We start from the raw sequence: 18037 nt of genomic DNA on the forward strand, positions 1-18037 counted from the left end.
CTCGTTTCGGAGGAGGATATCACATGTTTTATTATATTTTAATCTGAGAACAGCTGCTTTTCCTGCTGGGAGCATCTCCGGGCGGCACTGCGCGGTGCTGTGGGGCCGCCGCCAGAATCCCATCCCATCCCATCCCATCCCATCCCATCCCATCCCATCCCATCCCATCCCATCCCGAGCCACCGTCCCGTGCCGAGCCGAGCCGCGCTCGCGGAGCCCGAGGCGGCTGATGGGGCAGGCGGGCGGCAGCTTGGAAATTAATACATTTGCCAGGTTGTCAAAACATTAATCAACGGATACAAAAATCTGGAAATGGTTGGGACAACATGTATTTGCGGAAAATATGTGTTCACACAACAAGCACACAAGATGGGAACAATTATATGAAGATGTTTTAATAATTAACCAGAATAAAACAGTTTGCTCTCCATACAGTTCTAGACAATAAAAGTGTTTGCAGTCATATTTTTCTTTTGTACAAAATTCCAGTCAGTTGTTCCTCAATATTTACATTAGCATTCCCTTTTCACAAAATATCTCCTTTTTTCCTCCCTTCCTTTTTTTTTTCTTTAAATCCAGCTTTGCTACATAAATGCTTTAGATCTCATGGATATCCCTTGATTTCTTTTTAAAAAGTCTAATAAAAAAACCCCAGAAGACATTAAATACCATTTTATATATAAAAATGCTTAGTAAAAATATAGTTTTGTTGCCCAATTAAAATATATTGCTGAGAATACAGTAAAAACTGTCCTAAAGCCCACCCCTAATGGGCGCCGACTCTTTAACAGCCCCGGCAAAGTCTTTCTAAAAGCTTTTTCCCCCTAAAAGTTCACCTGTCCTTGGGTTAAATACTGGGGACAGGTCACAATTTGGCTCATCCTGGTGTGATTGTTTCAGGCAGGATTTACTGGAATTGGCTTGAGAATGCCCCTTGGAGCTGGTGGGAGCTGGAGATGTGCCCTGCCGAGGGCTGGAGCGGGGAGCACGGCGGGGAAAGGCGTCTATCTGTGTTATATAGTTATACGGTATATCAGTGAGTTCAGCACGGTCTGTCTCTAAAAAAATTAAAAAAAAAATCAAAATAAAAAAGAACAAACAAGAAAGCGATGCATTTAATGAGATACTCTAAATATGATGGAGCTCGTGGTTAAAGGAGGATGGCTTTTTGTTTTTAGAGGAGAGTTGGGGCTCTCCTGGTGCACGCATTGGATGGTGGGGTCAACCTAACCGGTGATGCAGGGGCTATAGTAAACAGCACTGCTGGCATCGGACAGGGCAGATATCAAACTGCTCTCCTCGCAGGAGATGCTTCTAGGAGTCACTTTGGACAGGGAGACATGGTAAGGGAGGCCCGAGGCTTCGGGACGAGTCCTGCTCATGTTCAAATACTGGTCAAACTCATTGCGGTCAACGTCTGTCCAGAGCTCGGTTTGGTTCAAGTGATCCACGCTCTCCATGTGGTGGGCTTCAGGCGGGGGAGACAGCTGGCCCAGGTGGGCGGAAAGCCCGTTCTGAGTTCCTGAGCACATCTGGTTGTAGTAAAGGCTGGAGGGATGGGGAGTCCTCATGGCGTCGGCCAAGTGTGAGGGGGTCTGAGTGTAGGGCACGGCCACGTCCCGCCCCATGCACTTCTCCTGGGGAAACTCCATCTGGTGATGGTGGTGGTAGCCGCGAAAGGGCATCATGTTGCAGTCATCCTGCATGTGCGGAGGGAAAAACGCCGGCTCGGTCTGTTCCAAGACATCCAAGGGAGACATCTCAGGAGTTGGCAAGCCATAGTTTTCAATATCCGACCCCATGGAGTGGAGTTCTCTGAAGTGGTTAAGTGGGGGAGGCTGGGGGTGGCCCGGCTGGCTGCCGCCATGGTGACTCATGCTGAAGTTGTCACTGCAAGGCTGGGAAAGGTTATGCAGGAGGATATTGGGTTCCATCCTCTTGATTTTCTTGGCTTGCTTCTTTCTCCTTGGGCGGTATTTGTAGTTGGGGTGATCCTGGAGGTGCTGGATTCGCAGTCGCTCTGCCTCTTCAACGAAGGGACGCTTGTCGCTGGCGCTCAGTGCTTTCCACGATTGGCCTGGAAGAGGAAAGAGAAGCTCTGTGAGAGTGGCTCAGCCACCTGGCACTGGCCGGGGCACGGGGGCACCCAGGGAGAGGCAGCCCAGGGGTGAAGGGCTCCTGCAGATGGCTTGACACCTGAGCAGGGTCTCGCTGCTGGCAGCAGGAAGGGCTGGGGAATGGGTTCCCAAGCCAGGCTGTTCCCTTGTCCCAGAAGGAGGCTCCGGCAGTGCCCAGCACTTCAGTGCTGTGGGAGAATGGGGCTACATGGAATGGGAACCCCTCTGCCAGGGCTGGGGATTCTGCCTCCTACTGTCCCTTAGTACAGACCACTGCATGTCGCATCCATAGCCTGCACCTCTGCAGAGCAAATCACCCGTCCCAAAAACTCACAGCACCGTATCCTGAATCCCACATCCCCACACCCCGCAGCCCCGTGTCTCTGCATCCTGCTGCTCTGTCTGGCCATATCCTGCTTCCCGTAGTCCCGCATCCTGCAGCTCCATTTACCCATATCCTGCTTCCCGTGTTCCCACATCCCGCATCCTATAGTCGTGCATCCCGCATCCTGCAGCCTGTATTCCCATATCCTGCATCCCTGCAGCTGTGTACCCCTCAGCCCTGGATCTCTGCATCCCGCAACCCTGTTTCCCAGAATCTTGTGTACATGCAGCTCTGTATCTTCACATCCTCACATCCCACAGCCCCATATTCCCACATCCTGTAACACCACATCCCGCAGCCTGAGTCCTGCATCCAAGAGTCCCATCCAAGAGTCCTGCATCCTTACAGCTCGCATCCCTGCAGCCCTGCATCCTTACAGCCTGCAACTGGTAGCCTTTCACCCCACATCCCTAAAGCTTGGGTCCTGCAGCTCTTTACCCTTGCAGCCCATAGCCCTACATCCCTCAGCTCTGTATCCCACAGCACCTCATGCTTGTACCCCAGCTCCTGACCCCATATCCTTGCAGTCTGCATCCCGCAGTCCTGCACCTTTGAAGCCTGGCTAGCAGAGCCCCAAATTCTTGCATCCTGCAGCCTGCTGCCTTGTATCTGTGCAGTCTGCATCCCACAGCATTGGACTCAGCACACATCCCAAATCCCCGTACTGCTCTATCCCACACTCCCAGCCCTGAATCCCTGTACCTCAGCAGTTCACATCTCCAGCTCTGTAGCCCTGCATCCCACTGCCTTGAACTATCAGAACCAAACCCGCCTATCCCTACACCCCCAGCCGTGTACCCCATCATTCTGAGCCGTGTGCCCCCTCATCCTGCAGCCCTGCACTCTCACAGCCCACATCCCCAGACCTGTACCTCTGGATTGCTGTATTCCCAGCCCTGGACTCCCACATCCCTGCCTCCTCAGCTCAATATCCTCCCCATCCCACAGCCCTGTACTCCTGCAGCCTGGACCCCCAGCCCCACATCCCCATGTCCCTGGCTCTGTAAACCTGCATCCCACAGCCCTGTACTCCTGCAGCCCGCATCCCCAGCCTGCACCTCCGCATCCGCAGCCCCCTAACGCAGCATCCCCGCATCCCTAGCTCCACACTCCCGCATCCCCAGCCCCGCACCCCGCCTCCCCGCGCCCCCAGCCCTCCTCCCGCTCCGCTCCCGCTCACCCAGCATCTTGCTGAGCACGGCGTTGTGCAGGTCGGGGTTCTGCTGCGCCAGCCGCTTGCGCTCATCCTTCGCCCAGACCATGAAGGCGTTCATGGGCCGGCGGATGCGGGAGTCCTCGGCGGCCTTGCCCTCGGGGCGGCCGGCCGGGGGGCTGTATCCATAGCCCGGCTCGGGGCTGGGCGTGCGGCTGGGGGCCGCGCCGGGGGCCGCGCCGCCGGGGCCGGGGCCGAAGGCGAAGCCGGGCTCGGGGCTGGGCGTGCGGCTGGCGGGGGAGGCGGCTCCCGGGGGGCGCGGGAAGGCGAGCCCGGGCTCAGCGGCCGGCACGGCGGAGGTGACCCATGAACAGTCGCCCCGGGGTTGCGATATCTCCTCTCGGCAGTAGTTAGACTCAGATATATTCATTCCAGCTAGACAGCACTTTGTGTCCGACCCGACCGGGTGCCGGAGAGAGAATCGGGATTCCTGCCGCGTCCCACCGGGTCCAGCACCGCCGAGCAGCCGCCCGCAGCTCGCTTCCCTCGCCTGCCTTCGGGGGACTCGGGCTCGTCTGCGTTTGTTTTGGTTTCTTTTCTTTCTTTCTTTTTTTTTTTTTTCCTATCTTTTTTTGGTTTTTCCCCCCTTTCCCCCCAAAAAAAAAACTTTTGGGATGATGCTGGGCTGGAAGGGGCAAAATATAGCCGGGCTGGACCAATCAGCGGGGCGAGGGGAGGAGGAGGAGGAGAGGAGAGGAGGAGGAGATGAGGGGGAGGAGGAGAAGGAGGAGATGAGGGGGAGGAGGAGGAGGAGGAGGGAAGGGGGGCGTCCCCAGGCACCAGCAGGAAGAGCCACCCGGGGAGGGCCGAGCTGGGACCGGTGTGGAAGCTGCTGCCCCGTTCCCTTCTGTCCAAGGAGAAGGGTTGTTAAATTTTTGTCTCATTCTTTCTATTTTTTTCATTTCTTTCTTTCTTTCATTTCTTTCTTTCTTTCTTTCTTTCTTTCTTTCTTTCTTTCTTTCTTTCTTTCTTTCTTTCTTTCTTTCTTTCTTTCTTTCTCTCTTTCTCTCTTTCTCTCTTTCTCTCTCTTTCTTACTTACTTCCTTTCTTTCTTTCTTTTTCTTTCTTTCTATCCTCCCTCTCTCTCTCTCTTTCTCTCTTTCTCTCTTTCTCTCTTTCTCTCTTTCTCTCTTTTTCTCTTTCTCTCTTTCTCTCTTTCTCTCTTCCTCCCTTTTTTTTCTCTCTCTCTTTCTCTCTCTTTCTGTCTTTCTTTATGTCTTTTTTTTTCTGTCTGTCTTTCTGTCACTCTTGTCTTTCTTTTTCTTGGTCTTTCTTTATGCCTTCTTTATGTTTTTTTTTTTCCCCCTCTTTTCAAGCCCTTCTTCTGCTGCCTGTGCCCTGCCCTCGCCCCCATCTCCCGCGGTGCCGAGGCAGGGCAGCGTTCAGCTTCGCCTGCCAGGCTGTGTGCGGGAGCGCAGGGATGTTCAGGGCTCGCCGTTTATTTTCCTTACGGCTGACTCCGCGTGTGTGTTTTGGCCAGCACTCCCCATCCGGGGCTGGGAGCAGCCCTGGGGTGAAGGCAGGGGTGAGCCCTCTCTCCCCGGCAATTTTCTGTGGGAATTTCAGCGTCAGGCAAAGAAACAGCTCCTTGAGCGCCGTTTACGTGAAAAGCATTGTGTTTTCTAGGGACTCTTGAGGAATGGGGGTTCAGCGTCAGCCGGGTGATGGTGGCTAAACCCAGCCTGCAGGGCTGCCGGGGCTGGCACGGCTGTGCCATCTCTGCACGCCGCGGCCACGGCTGGGCACCCACAGCAAAGCAGCAAAGTGCCACCGGGTCACTGCTCCGCTGGCTTGGCTGCCATCCAGAGGGGATTTGCAGTGCCAAGGGCCAGCCCAGGTGGTCTGAAGGTCCTTCCTGCCCTCAGCACTGGGAGACACCGCGGGACCCATTTGCAGTCAAGGAGATTGGCTGGCACAATGTGCCTGCCCCCTGAAATCCCCGGGGCAACCGGGCTGATTAGGAAGAGATGCCCCAGCCCCGGTACCTGCCCCCAGGCCCTCTCTGGCTGTGGACATGCCCTGGACCCCAGCCTGAAATGTGAACCTCAGCCTTAGGAAAACTCGGGGCACTGGCTTGCGCAAGAGCCCAGCTCCAGCCTCGCACAGCCGTGGGGTATTGCATGCCATGGTTTCTGTGTGTCTGGAAGTGATTTGGACAAGCCGATCTGCTGTTAACCCTAAACATAGGCCTCAAAAAAAAAAAAAAAAAAAAAAAAGTTTCTCACTTATTCTTCAATCATCAACCAGGAGCGGCAGAGGTTTTGGGTGAGATTTCCTTCACGTTTCTGGAGCTTCTTATTAAAATTTTGGAAGTGCAAATCAGCACCAGTCCACAGGAGAGCCCACACAGCTGCAAGGAGTCTCCTCTCCTCTCTCCCCCATCCAGAGGGAGCTGGAGCACTGCCTTGGTGGAGAAGCAGTCCCTGCTGCCATCCAGAGCAGAGCCCCTGCAGGCTTTGGCTCTTTGTCCCTGCTCTGGGAGAAGCAAGGTGGATGTGGGGGATCTGGAGACTCTCAGGCTGGGACCTGTGGCTGCCTGAGGAGTGAAGTGAGCAGCCTTTGGGATAATCTGGGCAGCTGGTGGGGACATCCCCCTTCTCCCAGGCTTCAGCCAAGCATGTGGTGCTTTCCCTGATCACATCCTCTCTGTGGCCTCCTCCATGGCCCTGGCACAATCCTTGGCCTCCAGGTGTGCTCAGAGCTGCCCTGGAGCCGGGGTTGGACCTGGTGGCACCAGCTGGCATTTGGGATGTGGTGAGGATGAGCTGCAGCAGGGTGGGAGTGAGGGCAGCTCTGATTTTCCTAGCCCTGGAATGATGTTAGGAGCTGGGGCAAGCCCTTCCCAGGGGAGGTAGAGCTTCATGTCATCCATTCTTGCTCTGTGCAGCCACTCCAGGCCTGGGCTCAGGATGCTCTCCCTGTCGCAGGGGGCAGAGATCAGGGTGGTGCTGCTGTCCCTGTTATAATGGGATTGTTTGAGAACTCCTGACCATGGAGCAAAGCCAGGCACTTTGACCCTCAAACTCACATGAAACCCAGCCTCACACTGGGTCTGCAAACCTGGTCTTACAGTGCATTTGCTGTTGGTTCTGCATCATTAGGAAATCATTAAGGGAAAAAAAAGGGGGGGGGGGGGGAAAAAAAATTGCAAAAAAGGAAACAAATAGGGAAAGTAAAGGAATGGGATGAAGAGCCATGGAGTGTGGCATGGTTTTGTAGGAGGCAAAGCACAGAGAGAGGTGAAGGTGAGCTTCGAGGGGATGGAGCAGTATATTAAGCACACAAAAATGCCTGGATGCAGAAACGCCTGTGTGCAAAACACCCAAAATATCCCCAGGCCAGCCCGGGAGGAGCCTGCCTTCAAGGACAATGCCACCCTGCTTTTCCTCCCTTGGTCTCCTCACAATCAGCACCAGAGAGCTTCACTCCAGGAGTGAAAGCCCCCTCACCCAGGTGTGAAGTTGCAGGGTCTGTGCCTGGCTCAGCCTTTCCGGGAGGGGGATAAAGCCCTGCTTTCACCCTGCTGCCCACAGGGCTGGAAGGTGGGGTGCTGGTGACCCGCTGGCTCCTCACCAGCCACACCTGCAGCCGCACGAAGGGAGGAAGCTCTGGGCATCCCTGGGCGGAGCCGGGACCACTTCGTGCCAGCCGAGTGCTCTCCCCACTGCCCTCCTCGCTGGCCTCGGAATCAGGCAAGCTGGACTCCAATCCAGCACACAGCCTCTGGAGTTGTGTGTTTTTTAATTTTTTTTTTCATTCCCTCCCCAGTTTCATGGAGCTGGCAGCTGGCTGACCCCACTCCGGCCCCTGGCTTCCCTTCCGAGCATCCCGCGCAGCCCAGCACCACACCTAGCAGAGGAAGCGTGGCGGGACGGCCGCCTCTGCTCCCCAGCACAAAGGCATTTTCCCTCCCCGCCCCCAGCCCGCCCGCTCCCGATTATTCCTCCCAGCCAGGTCCAGTGCCGAGCTCCCACCCGGCTAAAAATAGATGTGGCATCACCTGGATCATCCCAAGGGATGTCAGGGATCTGAGGGCTCAAAGAGGGGCTGGTGGGGACGGCAAGAAGGGAAGAGCCTGTTGCCAGCTGAGCCTGATAGTTATTTCTGCTGCTGCTGCCTGTGGGTTGGTGCAGGGGCCCCAGGCTGAGGCTGTGCAACCAAATCTAAGGGACCTGTCCCCAAAATTTGCATCCAGGTATCAGAGGGGGAAGGTGGGTGCTGGCAGGATCCTGTGGCACAGCAGAACCCAGGCTCCAAGGTGCGGTGGAAAATTGCTTTTTATCCTCATTTTGCAGAGGGTGCAGGGCAGGGGCAGGGGCAGGATGGGTCCTTGGGCCTGGGGGCAAGTGCTGCACCCTCCTCTGGTGCCCAGCACTGCCTTCCCTTGCTCACACAGACCAGCCTTGCCTCTCGATGTGTTCACACCACCAATTGATTAACCACCATGCAATTACCAGCAGTGTGTGGCCAGTGCCATTGTGTGTCCAACTGGATGAATTAGATATTTCATAGGAAGAGATTTGTTATTAATTATAGTGAATAATTACCATTAGGCCACTGGGAGCAGTGCAGCCAGGTGGGATGGATGTGACACCTGCCAAAGGAGATGGGGATCCTCGGGGTGGCCATGGGCTGTTCCTCACACAGTTTTTGGGGACCTGTGCAGCACGGCCCAGGCTGGGAGCTCCCTCAGTGCCCTGAGAGGTGCCCCTGTGCCACAGGTCCCGTGGGCTCCCCTGGGGCTGGGGCTGCTCCAGCCTTGCTGGAACAAAGGCTTCCCAAAGAAAGGCACTTCCTGGAGAGCAAAGGACTCAGGGCTGGGGCTGTTTGTGAGCCCTGCTGGGAGGCTGAAGTCATTCCTGGGAAATGCTGTGTTCACCGGAGCCTCCCTTGCTCCAGGGCCCAGCTCAGCGCCCGGTTTCCTCGGGCACAAATAGTTCAGTGGGTCAGGTGGAGCTGGGAAGCGCCGAGAGGCAGCTGGGGTTCAGCATCCGTGTCAGAGCATCCTGGCTGCAGCCATGTGCCTGTACAAGGGTGACAAATCCCCAGTGTCCCCAGCCAGGATCAAACTCCCACCCAAGTGAGGGAAAGCGGGCAGTTGTGCCACTCCCAGTCCAGGGAATGCCCAGCTCGGCTATTTTCTGCTCATGTGCTCTTTTTTTTTTGGCTGTCAGCTCCCTCTGATGAGTGAAGGGTATCAGGGACAGTGGGAAGGTGTCCTGGGCCACAGTGGCTCTCTGTCTGGGTGCTCACTGCCACTCTGCCCTGCTGCCAGTCGTGCTGCAAGTCCCCAACAGCTGCAGGGGCTGAGCTGGGAGCACGGTGTAGGCTGCGTCGGCCAAGCCTGGCAATCAGACACCACATCTGAGGAAGCAGAGAAAGTTGTCTTTATTTTCAGCTCTTTTCAATAACCAGAGGTCAGCCTTGTTTGTACAGGATTATAACTGGAACGACAACAGCGATACCCATTGTGCGAGCAGCGAAACCCAGAGCTAACCTGAAAAAGCTGTTTGCTCCGCATGGTTGCAGCCACTGCACCTCCTGGGTGATGGCCAGAGACCTTGGGCCTCCCCAAGGCTGTCCTGCCTCCCCTTCCCCTGCTTTTGCTCTGCCACAGCCCCTTCTGGCACAGCTGACTCTCTGGTCCCACCATCAGCTCGGGGCACTGCACTTCCAGCCACATCATCCTGTTTGCTCCCTAAGCTGCTCTCTGAGAAACCTGGGGTGAGGTCCCCACACCCCAAGCATGAGCAGAACTGTTGAAAATCCCACCCACAGTGCTTATGGACACTAAATCCCAGGAAAGGCTTCAGCACAAGGAGATCAGAGCATGCGGGAATGCGCAGGGCACACGCCGCCTGCAGTCGCTTCCCTGGCAGCTGATTGCAGCAGCACTCATTGCTTTAATACTCAGTTCCCATCACAGAGAGAGCCCAGGCTTTTAGGAAGGAAAGTCTTACACTTCTACCAACTATTTCAAGACTTCCATAAACACATTTTTGGTTGAGCATTAATGAATTACCTCAATGCAGAGCTACTCATGCCAAATACATGAATACAGAGTGTAGAAAAGCCGCCGAGAAGCAGATTTGGCTGCCATTCAGCTGCTCCGATCCGCACAATTTCTTTTCTTGATTATAGCAAGAAAATGCTCCCTGCCTGTGGCACTGCATCCTCCCAGGAACAGGCAGCTGGCCGACAGTTGGGCTGTGCAGAGCCTGGGCATGCCGGGGTTATTCGCTGCTTCCATCGCTTCAGTTGGCAGAAAATGCTGCTTGCTGGTGTCTGCGCAGGAGATGCAGCCAAGAACTGGGATCCTGCTCCCTCTGCATGCCCAGGCTGGCTGCCTCGGGATGCCTGACCTCCTTTTGGGTGCTAAGGAAAGGAAAACTGCAATTAGAAGAATTTCTGAGCCTGGATTTTTTGGGAGGTAGGTTGGAGCGGCCCATCTGCGGCCCCATCTGCAGCCACACATGCCCATGAGAACCCCAGCCATCTGCAGCTCCAGCATGGCCCCTCTCCATGGCTTTAACCTTGGGGACTCTCAGGAGAGGATGTGATCCCCAGGAGAAGTGCAGTCTCCCCTTTGAACAGACCTTTCTCACAGGGCTCTGCTCTGTGCGTTCCCAACCTCTGTGCCCATGTGAGAGGGTGGGTGGTGGCACCACTGTGGGCATTGAGTGCCCTGGCTGGCAGCAGAAGGGTCACCCATCCTCTCTCTCACTGGGATGGCTGATCCAACACCACAGGACATCTCCATCTAGGAAAGGTTTGCTGTTCTCAGGAACTGCTGTGGCTCCTACATGGTTTAACTTTGCTTGAGGCATGACCTCCACAGGCAGCAGCAGATGGCAGATGGCTGCTGGCTGTGCCATGTGCCCCTCTTCCCTTTCCCCTTTTTCCTCTCCCCTCCCCTCTCTCTCCACTTCCCCTGCAGCCCCCAGCCCAGTGCTTTCTGCTCGGGGTTTCCATGCACTGGCTGGTTTTTGCTCACAGGAAGGTGGCTGCCTGGTTTGTGAGCATCACCACAACCCGGCCTGGAGGAGGAGGAGGAGCCCTTTGCAGCATCCCTGGAGGAAGAGGAACACTACAGCATCCCTGGAAGGAGGCGAGACCTTTGCAGCATCCCTGGAAGTGACAACCTTTGCCAAAGCTTGCAGCCTACCCCGCTGCACACAGGATCTCGTGGTCACCTCTGTGTTTCACCAAGGCTTTTGCTGCCCAGCAGAAAGAATTAGGATGTTGCTGAGAGAACCTCACCTCACACAGTCAGGGAAAGGCATGTGGAAGAGAGAAATTTTGGCTCAGAGTGGGGTAGACGCTGCTGTGGCTCCGTGCCTCAGTTTCTCCCCATCTTGTACAGGGCATGGGGTGACCCAGTCTCTCCTCAAGACCTTTAGAGACAACAATCTCCCCAGCAAAGGGCAGGATGTATCTCTGACAGAGTGCTTCTATCCTCAGAGAGAATGATAATAATAATTACAACAACAACAACAATAATAATTACAATAATAACACTAAGAATAAAGAGAAGGACCTGAGAGCATTCCCTCCTTGCCAGCAGAGGAACAACTTTTGCTTTTAGGTGCTGCACTGGGGACATTAAGGGAAGGGAAAGGGGATGTGCTACATTTGCAGCTCAAAACCCCAAGAATTGTGACATCCCTCCAATAAATTGGCCTAAAAATGAGGTTTTAAAGCTTGCTACAGGCAGCACAGTTTTCTTTGCTTTCTGATTTCAGAGCATCCTTTGTGCTACAGCTCGGAAAATCCCCCAGCAGCAGAGCTGGAGCTCGGGGATGCTGGGAGCAGCCATGGAGGGGTTTGGCACAGGGATGCAGGGTGGGATGAGGAGGATGCTGCGGACCCCCGGGGCTGTGCCGATGCCGGGGATCCCCGCGGCTGGCGGAGCGCAGGGGGCCGGGGCAGGAGGGAGCCGGCAGGGAAGGGCTCCAAGGCGAAGGCTTTGTTCGCGGGCCAGCCGGGAGCGTGCGAGGGCCTCCGGGCTCCAGCGTTTCTCCTCCACTTCGCTCCTGCTGTGTGCGGGAGCCGAGCCAAGGTGGAGCACGGCGGGGTGGAGCGGGTCCCTGAGGAAGGCAGGGGACAAGGGACGGCCGTGCATTTGGCCCTTAAATTGCCTGGGAAAGCAGCTCTGTCTTTCCATCTCCCCCCAGGGCTCTTCTCTCACCCAAGCTGAGGCTGTTTCCCAGGCTGCTTGCCCTGAACACCTCCACCTCTGCCCTTTGCCAGCGACCCCTCTTCTTGGCCCATGGAGCCCGTGGATCTGCAAGCTCAGGGGAAGGATAAGGAAAGGCTCACAACAGAATGGCCCTTCGTGTAGTGCTCGAGCTGCAGAAATAAGGTTAAAGGCTCTTATCTGATGGAGCTGCAGCCTTGCCAAAGCCTGTTGCTATCAGCTCGGGACACATGTGCTATTGGCAAAGCTTCGGGGACACAATAATACAAACAGTTTTCATTGTCGAGTCAACAATGATGGGAGAAGGAGCCTGGTGCTATTACCGGTATAAAAGGCACTGTAAGAAAGCTCAGGACAGGAGGATGCAGTCGGGATCAACAGCAGGGTTTAGCAGATTACAGTTCTATTTGTATTCGGGAAGGAGAAACCTTCCATCCCCAGTGGGCTGGAGCCAGAAAGATGGAGCCAGCGGTGGGGGTTTAGGCTGCAAGGAAAAACTCTTAGAGCAGCACTGGAAGCAGCTGCAGCAAAGTGCTGATGGCAGCGGGTTTGGACAAGGGCAGGTTTGCTGCATGTCAGCCCAAGGTTGTGCTCTGCTCGTGAGGAGTCACCCAGGGAAAAACTCACAGCTGCAAGGCAAGAGAGGCTGTGCAGCAACAGCCCAAGGCTTGCACAATCCTCCACATTTTCACTAAAAAGTCTGTTTATTTGGAAAAGCCAGTGTTTGCAGGGTGGATGGGTGATGTGGCACACACTGTATCCAGACCCTGCTGTCACTTGGGCAGATTTGAGGGTGATGGGGAGAGGGGGGTGCCTCCACAGGGCTGGTGCATGGAGGCCAGGCAGTACCTGTGTGTTTCACACTCATCCTTCCAACACCTGTGCTGCTTACCACCACATTCCTTCTCCTCAGCCTTCCTGGCCCCTGTCAGTCTGAATGGGGCATTTTTGGAGAACGCACACTCCCATGCCATCCCATACCCTCGGGTGTACACGGTGAGGTGATGGGCAGCATCATCTCAATTGCAGCCATGGTAGTGAGGAAGAGGATGCAGGTTTGTCAGCTCTTGTGCCATGGTGTCAGGAGTCAAGCAGCTATCTATCATCTATCTATCTATCTATCTATCTATCTATCTATCTATCTATCTATCCATCTATCATCTCAGGCACAAAAGCCTCCCCACCATGGGGGGCCGTGGGAGGCTGAAAAGCCGGACAGGAGGTCAGGAAATTGTTGGCTAATGTCAGGGACCGAGTGGGGCCAGGGTGGCCATTCCCACCGGGAGCGATGATGTCAGGCGGCGGCGGGGGCCAGGAGGCAGGAAGCCCAACGCAGCCAGCGAGTCTGTCCTCCTTGGACTTCCCCATGTGTTTTCATGAACAATGCACCTCATGTCAGGGACACTGGGAGGCAGGTCCTCCTCCACTTGGGACACTGCAAGGTTCATCCTCCTGCACTGGGAACACTGTTGTGCTGTTCCAGGTGCTGCTCTTCGCTCATGTGAGCTCTGGGATGGTGCCAGCGTTGCAGCTTTTGCAGGGGGATTTGGTGTGTCTGCTGCAGGCTCTAAGGTCTGGAGGTGACAGCTCTGCTGCTGTACTGTGCTGCTTCCTTGGCACATCTGGCCTTGTGTGAAGAGAAGACAGGCTGGTGAGCTCCAGAGGAAGTGCTTGGAGAAAGGATGGCCATGCCAACTGCTGGCCCTCTCCCACTGTTAGCTCAGCTCAGACAAGGCACATACCCTGCTTTGACCATCCAGCCATGCCTGCTTTGGTGTCCAGATATTCCATCTGGAAGTGGAAACAGCAATTACTCAAATGTGACAGGAAAGGCACTGTCAGCCTGAGACACTTAGGGAAGCTGTGAGATGTGGAAAAACCTCTCCAGGCTGCAGGTCCCCACTGAGGCGAGGAGTGCCCATGGCCCAGCCTGCATCCTCCCAGCCCAGGCAGCTGGGGCTGAGTTTTGCATCTTGTCCCCTTTGCGAACTGAGCGGGCATTCAGAGCGGGCAGGGGCTGCAAACGGGGTCCCTGGGACAGGGCGAGACACCTGGTCACAAACAGCAAGAGGGAGAGGGACTTCCTGAGGCCAGCGAGCTCCTGGGTGGCCCCAAGGACTCGAGCTCGGCCCCTTCCTCCTCCCCACCCAGCACACCCTTGTTTTCGCAGGGGTGCCCCCGCGCTGGGGCCGCCGCAGGCTGCGTTTGCCAGCGGCTGGCAGCGATGGCTGTGCTGGTGCCGACAGGCCGGCTGGCATGCTTTCCCCCAGGGAGGCTAGAGCAGGAGGCTGTGCATTTCTGGGAATTGTGTTGGTTATTGTTCGAGCTGCAAGTGTGCGGCGCTCTGATGAGATCAGGGCTCGGTGCTCGGCGCTGGGGCAGCGGAGCCGCTGCAGAGCCGCTGATGGGGCGATAAGCGGGACGAGGTCCTTATCTGTGCTGCCATCGCCGCGGGGAGCAGAGGGCACGGCACAGCCGCGGTGACCTGGCTCTGCTCGACGAGGGCAGTGAGGAGGAACACGCTGCCTTTGCCCTCCGGCAAACTACGGCTGAACTGCTGAGGTTTTTTCATGGAAAAGGCCCCAGCCCTCCTCGCTGAGCCTATCCTTCCTCCCTCTCTGCCAGTCAACCCCTGTCTCCAGCCCCTCTGAGGTCTCGATGTGTGCTCTGCCACACGCTTGCTCCTTTGCTGACAGGACACAGGTCCCGTTGATCCCAAACTCTGTGGGAGACAGTACCAGAGCTCTGCTTGCAAAAGCACTGAGAGGAAGGGGCTGGGGCGTTTGAGACCTTTGCAATCCTTTGCTAAACTGAGAGGTGCCATGTTACCCCATAAGAAGTCAACCATTTTCCTCCTCCTCCTCCTGCTCAGGAGAACGCTTCCACTGTGGCTTTTGACACAGAGCAAGTCACGAGATCCCGAGGAGGTCAGCCCTGCTGCCACGGAGGGGCACTGCCATCCAGAGAGCTTCCCACTGCCCGGGTCTGGAGATCGCATGGGTGAGCAGGGACAGCATAGGAAATGCTACATGGGAAAGCCCTGTGTGGGAGCCCAGGAGCCCCTGCCTTCCCACAGCAGACTTATCAAGGCACCAGTTCAGAGTGGTGCTTTCCATGGGCCAAAAGGGAAGTGCATACACACCAGACTTCTCAGGGTCAAGGATGCTGGGCAAGCAGTGAGAGGAGAGGCTGCAGGGGGCAAGGGAGGGAACCGGGGCGTGGGGAAGGAGACACAAATAGCAAAATGAATGGCTTGAACTTCCTATGTTTTATGGAGGTGAATAAAAGGAGACAGAGAGGGGGAGAGAAAGGAGACCCGAGTGCCTGCACAGGCTCTCACGCTCACTCAGGCCAGCCCAGACCCACCATCTGCTGGTGGCTGATGTGGGGTGGCAGCCTGCACCCACTTGGCTGGCATGGTTCTGGGCTTGCTGCTTGTCTGGCCCAGTGTCCCTCAGGGGCATCTCACGAAGCGTGACAGGCTGCTGCTTAGCATTTATTCCTCTCCCTGTCATTATTGTTTTGAACAGCAGCCAGTATAATTAAAATTGTTAGGAGGAAGAGGTTTAGGGAAAATCCAAAATGTCTCAGAAGAGCATCTGCAAAGCTGGAGGTCCAAACTCCACCCTGGCACTCACGATGAGCAGGGCCCTTGGGAGCCATCATCTCCTGTGCATCCTCCCTTCCATGCTCCCTGTTTCTCAGGGTGGCAGAGGCTGGGCTAACACACAGGGTGGTCCTGGCCACGTTCCCTTTGCAGCTGCTGCCCACTGTAGCCAAATCCTGCAGCTTTTCCTGGTGTAGGACGTGTCCCAGGAAGTCCAGATGGCAGTGTCCCCAGGCACCCCCAGGGTGCTCACCTGCAGCTCCAGGACATGATGCAGTGGGGGGATGTGGGGAGGGGAGGACATGGAGTCTCTGTGGGCTGCTCTTCCAGAATGGAATGGATGGATCCTAAAATATCTCCTGGCAACCATGATGCTTTCTGTTGTGTTAGGAGTGTCTGTGCCACAAGAGGTGGTGTGGAGAGGTTCTTTGGCTCCTCAAAGGAGAAAAGAGGATGGTCTGTAAGACAGAAATATAAGTCACCATTCACGCCACATTCTCCAGGTTTCCTAAGTGTTTGGAGGATTTGACTGCTCTAGGGTCCAATGTCCCCAGTGCCAGAGCTCTGAGATTAAGGACATCAGACAGCTGCAAGCAAGGAGGGGAAGAAAAGGCAGATCCCTGCCTCCATTCCAGGGCTGGCACAAGTGCATGGTTAGAGGATCAGCCAGGAGCCCTCCAGCCAAGGCTGAGGGTGAAAAGGAGGAGAGATGCATCAAAACTACTCTCCAAAATAAGTGGTGCTCTGGCAAAGCCTACGGCAGCTGCTCCCATCTCCTGCCTCAGCGTCTCCCAGCTAGTGATTGTCTGTTGTTCTCTGGATGGGTTCATTCACTACCAGCTCAGAGCCCAGTGTGTCACCCAGGACAACCAGTCCTCCAAACAGTGACCTGCTGAGGTCCTGGAGATCTGAGCACCCCTGAAGTTAGGGGGTGTCTCAGGACAGAGCTTCCCTGTGGGTTTTATGGTGGGTGGATGGACAAGGCAGGCCCAGGAGCGCCTCTCATCTCTGTTTTATCCAAAAGTGGGCCAGACCAAGCCCCTGGTGGTTGGGAGCAGAGAAAGGGTGGGGTTTGATGGCTGATCTCCAAATGACTTGAACTTACTGAGGATAGTGGAAGCAACTTGATCCAGCCCATTCGCTGTGTTCAAATCTGCTGAGAGTTGCTTGGGAAATACAGTAGCCCAGTGGAAAAAACAGGTGAGATTTTGTGGGGTTTTATTTTGCAGGAAACTTCTCCTGGCTCTCCCAGATCTGCCTGCCAAGGGCAGCTGCCAGCAAGGCACCACAAACAGAGACTTTCAGGGAGTCTCTTGGTGTGCAGGGGTCAGCAAAAGCCCCCTCCCAGCCTCTCCCTGACGGACTCGCCCCTGCTCTGTTTTTAGCACATTCAAGTAGCTGCTTTCACAAGAGGTAAAAGAAAGTTCATGGATCCGTTGACAGATCACCCCAAGCGGGAATTTCTCTGGGAATTCCTGCAATAGCAGGTTGGCTCCCGCGGAGGTGGAGTTTCCTCTGGATCTACCTCCACCCAGGCTTGGGGAGCGCTCTGGCTGTGGGCTACACGCCTGGGGGGCAGGGCTGAGCGACGCCACCGCTGCTTCCCAGCCAAGGTCAGCCAGGAACCCTCCCCGCTCTGCAAGCGCCTGGCCTGTTGTGTCCTGTTAACCCTTGGGAAGAGCTCAGCCACAGGCTGCAGGCTTGGGCTGCAGAGCTGGCCCGTGCCCACGGGCACACAGCGGGGGCAGGGGACGTGCCCAGCAGGCACTTAGGGCTGCAGGTGTGAGGATTTCTGAGGATTTCGTGCCATTCTGTCCTTGGGGACTCACTGCCAGGCAGGCAGTGGTGGGCCCTGGGTGAGGCTGGCTGCCACTGCAGGAGGCCAGCGCTGGCAGGGGGATGGCTCCCGCTCGAGGCAGGGCGCGACAGGGTGATGGTGCTCGGCATCAGTGACTGCGTGCTCTGGAATCTGAGACACGTCCCCGGCCATACTTGTGGTCAGGAACCATCTCTGCGTTGCAGCGACACAAACCACGCTCACAGTGGCAGCAGTGCCGCTCGAGCGTGTCTCTGACGCCAAGGACCGGCGTGACCCGACCCCACACACAGGACAGGCGGCTGCTCATTTCCAGACGGTCCCCTTGTTGGGACTTGTGTCCTCCTCCCTAACAGAGGTGAGCCTCTCCAAAATGGCACCCCCTGACACCACAGCCAGACCCTGACAAGGGTTGGAGTATTTCCAGGTGCTGCACAGGCTCCAGACTGTGGGGTGGAGGGAACTCGTGTTCACAAACGTGGGGCCAAGCCAAGAAGTTTCAAAGTGTCATGCTAGGGAGAGGGTCCAGGGCTCACTTTTGGTCTGGGACCACCTTTGCTGCTTCAGGGATGAACTGACACGTGTCTCACACATCCAGGGAGCAGCTCTTGCTCAAGGGATCCCAGAGCTCCGTGGCATTGTTATAAATCTCCATGGTGTTGCTATAAAGAACAGCAAGCTGGCAGCTTGCTAGTGGGCAGA

The 18037-nt window shown here is 55.9% G+C and overlaps 1 protein-coding gene across 1 annotated transcript; it reads right to left on the bottom strand.

Moving 5' to 3' along the window:
• Window positions 1-374: 374 nt before the first annotated feature.
• SOX18 (SRY-box transcription factor 18) lies at window positions 375-4327 on the bottom strand. The gene is made up of 2 exons (XM_038159340.1): window positions 3683-4327; window positions 375-2077 (listed from the first exon to the last, which is right to left on the bottom strand). Exons 1-2 carry the CDS (start codon window positions 4083-4085, stop codon window positions 1227-1229), a joined length of 1254 nt encoding a protein of 417 aa, XP_038015268.1. The 5' UTR covers window positions 4086-4327; the 3' UTR covers window positions 375-1226.
• Between the last annotated feature and the right edge of the window lie 13710 nt (window positions 4328-18037).

Source organism: Motacilla alba, chromosome 20 (genome assembly GCF_015832195.1).
Source record: "Motacilla alba alba isolate MOTALB_02 chromosome 20, Motacilla_alba_V1.0_pri, whole genome shotgun sequence".
Classification (NCBI taxonomy): Eukaryota; Metazoa; Chordata; class Aves; order Passeriformes; family Motacillidae; genus Motacilla; species Motacilla alba.

Excerpts from the sequence above, each read along its gene's own strand:
- SOX18 (XM_038159340.1), bottom strand. The coding sequence starts at position 4,085 with ATGAATATATCTGAGTCTAACTACTGCCGAGAGGAGATATCGCAACCC. Across the intron at positions 2,078-3,682 it reads CGTGCTCAGCAAGATGCTGG|GCCAATCGTGGAAAGCACTG; the intron begins GTGAGCGGGAGC and ends TTCCTCTTCCAG.